Source organism: Peromyscus californicus, unplaced genomic scaffold (assembly GCF_007827085.1).
Source record: "Peromyscus californicus insignis strain IS unplaced genomic scaffold, ASM782708v3 Scaffold_13__1_contigs__length_99412109, whole genome shotgun sequence".
In the NCBI taxonomy this organism is placed as follows: domain Eukaryota; kingdom Metazoa; phylum Chordata; class Mammalia; order Rodentia; family Cricetidae; genus Peromyscus; species Peromyscus californicus.
The window spans coordinates 8,618,177-8,628,796 of NW_026294424.1; the positions used below are offsets into that span (position 1 = coordinate 8,618,177).

Sequence of the window (10,620 nt, forward strand, 5' to 3'; positions counted from 1 at the left end):
TTTCCAGCAATGCAAATTTTCATGCTTATTTAGCCAATCCACATACCACTAGCCAGTGTTTAATCATGCCCCTTATTTAACAACACCAATCATGTGGGCTGCACAGCCATATTTAAAAGTTTCAGATAATTTCATTAACAGCAACACATTGGTTTAAAGATGAAATATGTACCAGTATGTCTAAAACTCTTTAAAGGTCCACACTTCAGAAGTACAGTTAAAGTGTAATTCTTCTAGCACTCAGCTGTATGACTGATCTGCTTAGACACAAACAGGCTATAATGCTGTAAGATAATAAAAGCAATTAATTTCACACTCAAATATTATATTCACAATGTTCACAGCTGGAGATAACAAAATAGAAAAAAAAAATCAAACACACATAAACAACCCTGTCTCCATACACACTAAACTAATGACCTTGGGATAGTTATTTATGCCTAATACATTCATCCCAAGGTCTGAATTACTAACTCCACTCCTACACAAGCACATATCCAGGCTTCCTCCTACCCTAACTCATGCAAAAGACTGAAAAGGAATTCTAACTAGAAGTCCCTGGGATGGCCAGGCTATGATAAGTTATCTATTGTGTATACACACACACACACACACACACACACACACACACACACACACTTTCACTGGCAAATAATAGAAAAAAATCAATACTACAAAACATTTCTTATCTTAGCATTTTTAAAGAAGAGGAACTTTCAAACAGCTTTTCCCCCCTCTTCTTAATTAAGAACAATATTGCTAGAGAACCACACGGGAAATAATAAAAGCAATACTTCCATGCATTGAAATAAGCGAAGACCATGAAATGTTAAAGGGCAAATCGTGAAATGTTTTGGGTAGTACAACAAAAGGTGTTTTTCAAAAGTTCAATGAGTACTTAGGAAACACGATGAATCTGAAATTAAACACTGCCTTCGCTTCTTCTATGCTCTTACACACACTCTTGTTACATTCCCTCTCAGCAGTCCTAAAGCATTGACTTTCCTTACAAAACTTATTTCAGGGCTGGTAGGCAGGAGTCACAACAGTTCCTTCAGTCTGGCAGTATTCACAGAATAAAAGCATGCCAGTCTGTGTACACACATACAGCTCTGAAAGCCACACTGCGCTCATCTGTGGACATAGAGTTCAACACATTGATGACCACAACCAAGTTATTAAAGCTATAAGTGCACCAAGTACTAACTATTCAGAGAACTCAGATAAGCCCATCAATATTACTGCAGTTATAAGGGAATTAAGGACACCATCAGTGATTAGTTAACAGGTAAACTTATTAAATACCATTTAAGCTATTTTTTCCCTTAGCAATTGTTGACTTAATTTGGAAGGGAGGTGCTAGTCTAACAGACTACAAAAGAGTTAGATAAGCACTTCAAAAAACTTCAAGAGATCAGAGTCCTGCCAAATTCACACATTATCTCTCTACTAGGCAGGATAAAATAGTTACAAATGGTGTGTTTAAATGGCTAATTTTGTATTATATGGTGAACCCAAGAATATCTGCAAAGCACAGCACTGTGTATAATGGATAGCTCGCTAGACAAAATGCCATGGTGAATGGCTGAAGTTTAAACACTGCAGATAAAAATCTGAAACTTCAAAAGTCTCCTTCAAAAAGTGAAGTGCCACGTTAAAACATTCTCCCCCCCTCAGCTGCCACCTCCCCCCAGGCTGTAAATCAAACATTTCTAAAGCCACCAGGGCACAGTGAAAGCCTCAAAGAAAGACAAGTAGCAAGAAGCAGGATTTAAGATTCAAACTATTCTTAAAGCCTGCAATAGAAATGTTTAGGAATCTTCAGCAAAGCATCCTCTATAAAGCTTGTATGTTAATGACAGTAACAACAACATTATAAGGAAAAAAGAAGTCCCGGCACATTTAGCAACATCTGTAGTCACAGAAAGTGGTCAGACGTGTGTTTCGCTTTCTATAGATGGGAATAAGAGACCGTAGAACAATGCTTTTTAATTACAGGCATAGGGACCTCCTCTAGCTTTGGAAGGACACACCTTTAAGGAGCCACACTGTACTGGCTTATGTCCTATCAACTCAGAGCTCTGAAGGTGCACCCGGGAGGGTCAAGGGAAGATGCTGGTCTACACTCAGAGCTGCTATGAAGTCATTCCACACAGTCCTTTTTCTCTTCATAATTCACCCAAGAGCAACGCACCAAAGATCCAAACTATAGGCCGTAGTAACAGCACCAAAAAATTAAAAGACAAGCCAACCGTTTCAAATCACCCCCACCAGAGGTGCGCCTGCTAACAGCCACAAGTGCGCTGGCCCTAGAACAAGTTGATAAAAATCATGGTCCAGGAAGCGGGAAGTCTATGCAGCTATCCATCCGCAGAGGCTTCAGTTCAGAGTCCCTCCTCAAAGACTGGGGACAGATTAAAGCTCTCCACAGTCAGCTTCCTTTGGAACTCAGACCTCTTTCATTTGGAGCAAGGTGGAGGGGGCCCTGTCAGTGAGTGACTCTGGCTCCGGTTTGCAGGCCTCTTCGGTATTAGTCCTTGACCCAGGGGCGAGCCTGCGGTCTCTCTCATCCCCTGTAATCTGAGGCACGCAGTGAAGGCTGCCTTCCACCGCCACTATAGTTCCCCCAATTCCCATTCGTCAGCCAACTCCGCCTGCTCCCCTTCCTGCTGATGCCTGTCCAGAGCCCTGCCAAAAGAGTTAGTGTCCAGGTAAGGCTGGCGGTAGATTCCAGCGAAAATAAAAAAAAACAACCAAAAAACCAACAAAACCGAGGATGTGCACCCCGGCAACCTGGCCTCTCCGAAAACAGAGCAGGCATGGACAGAAAGCAAAGCCTGCGACCTTTAAGAAGCCGCTCCATCCTTCAACTCTCGCCTTTGCAAAGTTGGCATTCAACAGGTAGTTGCCGGGACTTTCACCTGAAGGAGAAAAACGTCCCGCCAACTCCAGAGTTGCCGCCCCGGCGCCCATGCCCAGCCCAGAGTCCCCACCCCCACCCCGGCGTGGTGCACCCACCGGAGGCCGAGCCCCCACGTGCGCTCGCCCCAGCCGCCGTGCCCCGGAGGCCACGTCCCGCCTGCCCGCTCGCCCGCCTGCCCGCCCGGGAGGGATGCCGCCGGGCTCCGCGCCTCCCCCCCGCCCGCCCGCCCGCTAGCCCGCGGCGGGGTCGGCGGGCGCAGCCCCCGGAGCCATCTTGTGGCGGCGGAGTACGGGGCCCGGGCGGCTACCTGCACGATCTCGCCCTCGGCGCTGAGCATGGCCCCGGCCCGCGAGAAGCGGCCCGTGAGGCCGGTGGTGTGGGTGGTGTAGTCGCCGCTCGGGCTCGACTCGAACAGCACCACCTCCACGAACGCCGTCTCCTTGGCCCGCGCCGCGCCGGGCCCCGCGGCCGCCAGCAGCAGCCCGAGAAGCAGCGGCAGCGGCGGCGGCGGCGGCAAGCGACGACCGCGGGGGCCGCGGCGGAGGCGGCGGCGGCGGCGGCCCGGGGCCCCTGGGCGCCCGCCCGAGCGTGGCCTCATGGTCCTGCGGCGGGAGGGCGCGGAGGGCGGGCGCGGCCGGGCATAGTCGCGGGCCGGCGGAGGACCGAGCGCGGGCGGTCGCCTCACAGCACCATCGCGGCGGCGGCGGCTTTGTGGGTCGCAGGCTCCGCTCCGCTCCCCGGGCCGTCGCGCCGCGGCCCTTTCATCTGCTCCACGTGAGGGGTTATCCCCGCCCCCGCAGCGTCGTGACCCGCTCTCCCCTCCCTCCCCGCGCTCGGCCGCGGCCACCTCTGAGGGGAGCCGGTAGGCGGGGCGGGCGCGCCTGCGGCGAGAGGCGGGGCCCCGGGGCCTCGCCCGCCCCGCCCCATCGACTGAGTCCCTCCCCGACTCACTGACTGAGCCACGCCCCTCCGCCCTTGCTCCGCCCAGGCCGTCTTTTCGGTCACGCCCCTTCCTCCTCGCTCCGCCCCCTCATCTGTGCTCCGCCCTCCGCGGCGGACATTTCTCCTGGCAGTTGCTGAAATGACGGGAAAATAAGGACCTCAACCTGTTCCCGGGCTATTCGCCTGCTCCGCGCGTCCTGCTCCGGTGCGGGAGTTAGAGCTATTGGGGTGTGGAAGGATGCTTCATCCACAGTTCCGGCGCTGCGAGCCACCCGCACTCGGTGCTCGTCTCCACCACCTCCATGGAACGCGAAAGGCCCGGGCGGTCCGGGCGGTTTACAACCCGCCGGGACCTGTCCAGTTCTTGCGTGGGTGTAGCTTAGACAGTTACCTTCAACTAAAGGAGTGAGGACAGGTGGCAGAGAACTTGAAGAAGTTATCTGGATTCTAATGGAGTTCATCTTTCTGCAGCCCTGGAAACGATTCCTTACAACCCCCTTCAAAAGAAGTTCTGAAGTGTTTGTATCTCACCATGTGCAGACGGACGGAAGAGTCCAATACGCTTAATGCACAGGCTGCTGGCTGCCAAACATACCAAAGCCACGTGCTCCGATCCCAGACGTTCCTAGTCACCCAGAAGATAAACTTTTAATTCTCTTCCCCTTTTTGGAACAGGCTTTTTCCTTCCTCAGCAAGTACATGAGAATCAAAACCCTCCTTTAAAAGCCACATTCAATTTCTGCTTCCTCAGTCCATCTTCCCTCCCTGACCTGAATGGCTTTGTTTAAATATCTGCAAATATTTGGTTAGGGTGATCTGCTTCTACTTGCTACCACACCCAAAATATTAAGACAAAAAGAAAAGTCACTGAGAGTTTCCTTGAGTAATCAACTCAACGAGGTTACAGTTTAAACTGAAAAGGAATGTTTTGCCAAAATGTGGAATAGAAAATACAATTGAAAAGAAATTCACAGAACTGTGTTACTATATCTGGACCACCCAAAGCTTTGGCACAGAAGGCACCTGACAAAGCAAGAGAGTTGTTAGTTTCCCCAAGCCAAGTTTAATCAGTGCACGTGAGCATTGTCAGTTCCAAGGATTCTGACTTCATCCACCAAGGCACAACCCAGGCTTTAAGAGGAGGACAATTACTACAGCCCATGCATGGCATCGTAATACTTAAAAGTATGAGGTCATTATCAACTGATGAAAATGAATGAGCAAATCCATACAATGGAATCTTATTTTTTTTAACATGGTAAAGTTTCAATCTTCAATTGCATTTTAAATGACAAAATTAGGGCTACAATGGGACCTTACCAAGAAACAAAATACAGAATATTGAATGAATGAAACACAAAACTATGCTAAGTGGAGCATATAGTGTTTGATCTGTACGAAATGCCAAGAATCTAGAGCGAGGGAAAGGTGAGTGGTTGCCAGATGCTGAGCTGGAAGTAGGGTTAGGTAGTGTGACTGCTGTTGATGGATTTCTCTTAAGGATAATAAAAAGATTCTGGAATTAGATAATGATAATGATTATATTCTTTGTAAATAATGGAAACCCACCAAATTGTACCTTTACACAGGGTGAATTTTATAGTGTATGAATTATATCTCAATTCAGCTGTTAAAATTTAATTAAGCCTTTGTGTGCTTGATGTGGTGGCGCTCTCCTTTAATTCCAGCACTGGGGAGGCAGAGACAGGTAGAGCTGTGAGTTCAAGGCCAGCCTGGTCTACAGAGTGTTTCAGGCCAGCCAGGGCAACACAGTGAGAACCTTTCTCAAACAAACAAAACAAAGCCTTGAGGCAGGAGAGATGGTTAAGAGAGGAGCCAGGTTCAGCTCGCAATCATCTGTAACTCCAGCTTCAGGGAATCTGACCCGCTCTTCTGTACATACATGGCATACCTTTTCACACACACACATAGATAAAAATAATTTTCAAAATATTTTAATTCAGCCATTAGTGGCTAGAGATGGCTCAGCGGTTAAAAGCACTTGTTGCTTTTGCAGAAGACCCAAGTTTGGTTCCCAGCACCCATGTGGGGGCTCACAACCCTCTGTGGGGAAATCCAACACCCTCCTCTGGTTCTAAGGACACTACATGCATGTGTTGCACAGACATACATGCAGGCTAAACACCCATACACATTAAAATAAATCTCCTTTAAAAAATTCAGCTCAGGGGGTGGTGGTGGCGGTGGTGGCACACGCCTTTGATGCCAGCACTCAAGGAGGCAGAGGCAGGCGGATCTCTGTGAGTTTGAGGCCAGCCTGGTCTACAGTACAAGATCCAGGACAGGCACCAAAACTACACAGAGAAACCCTGTCTCAAAAAAAAAAAAAATCAGCTCTCGGTCATCTCATCAAGTATACACAGATAAAATACCATGTTGAATATATGTGCTTTTTGAAGACTCTGTTCAAATCCCAACTATTCACCTAAACTGCAGCATTTTCCCTATTCCCAACCTCCCTTGATCTGCCTCTTCTCACCCCATTGCATTTATCACCCAACATACTGAATAATATGGTCATTTATTTTGTCTGTCCTCTGTGCCTCCATACACACATGCCCCAGAAAGAAAAGCTAGAATGGCCAGGACCTCTGTCTTATCTAGGCTGAAGCCTCCTGGCCCAGAGTAGGCACTCAGTACTGAGCCGATGACTAAACGATGAGGGTTATGTTCATCAATACATATCCCTCCCATTCTTCAGACATCGAAGGCCGCTTGGCGCCAGCTGCCTAGGAGCCCTGGGCTTCATGAGACCAGAATAAATTCTGAGTGCAGAGAAGAACAACCATACCTCTCCCAAAAACTTCAGTGACAATGACAACACAAGGGTCAGAAAAGAATCTGGTTTAGGGCCGGTGAGATGGCTCTGGGGGCAGAAACACTTGCTGCCACGCCTGATGAGCTGAGCTCACTCCCTAGGACCCACCTGGTGGAGAGAGAGCGCCGACTCCCACAAATTGTCCTTTGACTATATACATGAATGGTTTTTAGCCAGGCGGTGGTGACGTGTGGGAGCCCACAAAGCTTCCAGCTTGTGGTTTGTTTCCAGGTTTGAGAGTCGGAGTTCATGTTGTTCCCCAAGGCTGCATAATAGGGTGCAATGTTATGGTTACCAGGTGTCTTATACTTCAAGGCCTAATCACAAGATGCTTTGCCGTGGGGCGTGGTTACCAGGTGTCTTGAAGGGTCTACACTCAGTTGTACATTGTGCTTTGATCTTGAAAGGGGGAGGTCTTTTGCCTCCCCCCTTGCTAGTTTATAAAATGCCCATTAGAAATAAACTCAAAGCAACTGGGTATTGACCCAGGGCCCTCCTGAAGCTATGCTGTGTCTCTGTCTTTCTCTCCATCTACATCTATATTTCTTCCTATTCCCAATTCCTCACTCTCCCCTTCAAGGGACCCTTTCGACAGGTCGGAGCTGAACCCCAAAACCGAACCCCAACAGTGGCGCACATCTTTAATCCCAGCACTCAGGAGGCAGAGGCAGGAGGATCTCTGAGTTTCAAGCCAGCCTGATCTACACAGAGAAATCTGTTTCAAAAAACAAAACAAACAAACAAAAACAGCTGGGTTTTCTTTATATTTGTTGTTCTCAAACAGGTTCTCTCTGTGTAACTCAAGCTGGCCTCTATCTCACAGTAATCCTCCTGCCCCAGAACTGGGATTTTGGGTGTGAGCTACCATACCTGTTGGCTTTGATTGTTTAAACTCTGCTTCAAGATATGATCAATAAGACACAGGCTAGCAAAATAGAAATAAAATAATCTGCCTTTACAAAAGTTGATGTTACTTAGAAACTGAGGTATTTGCCAAGTAATGAAGTTTCCCCCAAATCTGGCAGGCAGAAAAGGGAGAGATAGAGAGTAACTTCCAGCCCTCTTCCTCCTCAGGCAGCCACCATGGCAGGACTAGAGGATCCGGTGCTGTGGGAGATTCACCAGGACTGGGTGACCCCCAAATATGCTGAGATCGGACTTTCTCAACTCTTCCGGTATGTCTCATTGGTCAAGACTAGCAACACTCAATGAGACATGCCCTTGAGCGGAGAATACAGTGCACCAAAGTGAGGGTGACAAGGCGGGAGACTCTCGCCTAGAGCTGTGCCACGCTGCTGCTGGGAAGTCGTTGTACAGAACCCTGGCCATGTGGGAAAGGCCCCGCAGCCTTCTGCGCCTGCCCCTCTCCTTAAGGAGCAACAGGGCTTCTTGTTATTTGAAAAAAGTGGCCTTTGGGCTCTGCCATGTGCCTCTGGGATGTGATGGGGAAGAAGTCCAGGGCACCTCTTGGAAACAGCTTTAGGTATTTCCCTTTTTCAGTAACATTCTTTAGAACTACCTGTCCGTGTGTTTGAGGTGTTCAGAGGCAAAGACTGGGACTTGGTCAAGGTCCCCCCCACTTCAGCCTCTTTCTCTCAGACTTTCCCTCCAGCTCCCATGGCCTCTGCACTGATTATGTCAACAGTCCTGCTTCCCTGCCTGTGACAGGAGGTGGGCGTAGTCCTGGCTGAGAATGTTGTTGCTGACCCATCAGTTTTTTGTTCTAGGAGGTCAAAGCCAGGCCCCTAGTGAGTCTGAAGGGGCATTTCCAGTTTCCTTTGGTCACTTGAGGTATCTATGACTCTCATGCTTCCCCAATAAACTCAACCTTATCTGGAAAAAAAAAGGAGGGGAGAGAGGGAGGGAGGGAGGGAGAGAGACAGAGACAGAGACAGAAACTTCAAACCACTGGGAGTTATAGCTTAGCAGCAGAGTGCTTGACCAGCATGCATGCGGCCCTATGTTCAATCCCCAGAAGTGGGGGCAATCCTGCAGTCACTGAGTTAAGGATGAATGATGATTCCTGGGTAAGGGCACTTGCTCCCCTTGCAAAGGATGAGAATTCAGTCTCAGAACCACACACTGAGTGGTGCACAATCACCTATGACCGTAGTTCCAGGGAATCTAATGACCTCTTCTGGTCTCCATAGGAACATGTACATGTGAGTACACACACACACACACACACACACACACATACACACACACACACACACACACACACACACACACACACACACACAATCTTTAAAAATGAAAGTTGACTTCAAATAAGCAACCAAGAAGTCTTGTGAGCTAAGCTAAGGTCAAGGATGGAATCAAGAAGCTGAATAGGCATGAACCGATGTGACCTGTGGCCATCATACATGGTACATCTGGAAAATCATCCTGGGTGTGAGCTGTAATCTAGCTGGTGAAAATATTTTAAGTATCCATCACAGACAATGCATCCACTTATTCCATAATGGGACACATATTAAACAACTATTAAAAAAAAAAAGAAATTTGGGGACAGGGCAGCCTCTGATGAGGCTGAAAATCAAATTACAATGACACACAGGAGCCGGGCGGGTGGTGGTGGCGCATGCCTTTAATCCCAGCACTCAGGAGGCAGAACCAGGTGGATTTCCGTGAGTTAGAAGCCAGCCTGAGCTACAGAGTGAGTTCCAGGAAAGGTGCAAAGCTACACAAAGAAATCCTGTCTTGGAAAACCAAAAAAACAAAAAACAAAAAAACAATGACACACAGGTATGAAAATTACATAAGCTCATCATCACTTTGTATGCTGACTCAAAATTTTAAAGAAATTCTATGAACTTGTATGGAATGATTTCAAACATACTGATAAGTGAGAAACGTATGTATATGTACACATACTTGTATGTACAATATATATGTATAGAATATGATTTTATTGCAAAATATACTTATAAGTGAAAAAAAGATTCTATAATAGAAAAGGGCATGACTGGGGGAAAACAGATACATGGATGTTCGCATGGAAGGAGGCATAAGAACTAAATGGGGGTTACGAAGTTGGCTCAGCAGTTAGGAGCACTTGTTGCTCTTGAAGAGGATCCAGGTTCAGTTCCCATGTGGTGGCTCATAACTATCCCTAACTCTGTTTCCCAGTGATCCAACACCCTCTTCTTACCTTGGACATCAGACATTCTCTTGGTGAACAGAAGTACATGTAGGCAAAACACATACACCTAAAGCAATAAACAGTTTTAAAGGCTTTTTAAAATTAAGTATACAACTGTGTGTGTGTGTGTGTGTGTGTGTGTGTGTGTGTGTGTGTGTGTGTCACATGCCCTTGTAGGCAAGAGGAGTTAGATTCCCTGGAGGTGAATGTACAGGAGTTGTGAGCCACACAACATGGGTCCTAGGATCAGAACTCTGGTCCTCTGCAAATGTAGTGCACTCTCTTGGCCACTAAACCATTTTTCCAGACCCAATAAATCTTTAAGAACAAATAAATAGCCCGGTGTGGTGGCACATGCCTTTGATCCCAGCACTCAGAAGGCAGAGGCAAATGGATCTCTGTGAGTTCAAGGCCAACTTGGTCTACAAAGTGAGTTCCAGGACAGCCTGGGCTACACAGAGAAACCCTGTCTCAACCAAACCAAACCAAACCAAACCAAAAAAAAAAGAATAAATGGTTTTCCCTGATGACTAAGACCTGTTTGAATTTTGCTCCCTGTGCATATATTTATTACCTGCTCAAAAGAGTAAAAATAAATGAAGAGAGTAATCTACTAAAACAACACATGATAACATTCCTTTTCTATATGCAAACACGTTCATTCAATAAACTTTATTGAATAGTAATAAGGTTTTCCACATGAAGCCATGACACCAGAAGACAAATGGATTGTCCTATAGTTATGGAAGAAGATGTCACCATTGGGAGAAA

The 10,620-nt window shown here is 47.4% G+C and overlaps 1 protein-coding gene across 3 annotated transcripts in view; it reads right to left on the minus strand.

Moving 5' to 3' along the window:
- The window catches only part of LOC128108180 (kremen protein 1), a 261,267-nt gene extending 257,464 nt beyond the window's left edge, over positions 1–3,803 (minus strand). The window contains exon 1 of one of the 3 annotated variants that reach the window (XM_052734399.1): positions 3,231–3,798. In XM_052734399.1, the coding sequence (XP_052590359.1) occupies positions 3,231–3,521 (291 nt within the window). In that variant the 5' untranslated portion in view covers positions 3,522–3,798. Of the gene's footprint in view, positions 1–3,230 lie in introns of all 3 variants that reach the window. The other 2 variants (XM_052734398.1, XM_052734401.1) reach the window with 2 other exon arrangements.
- Positions 3,804–10,620: the final 6,817 nt, after the last annotated feature.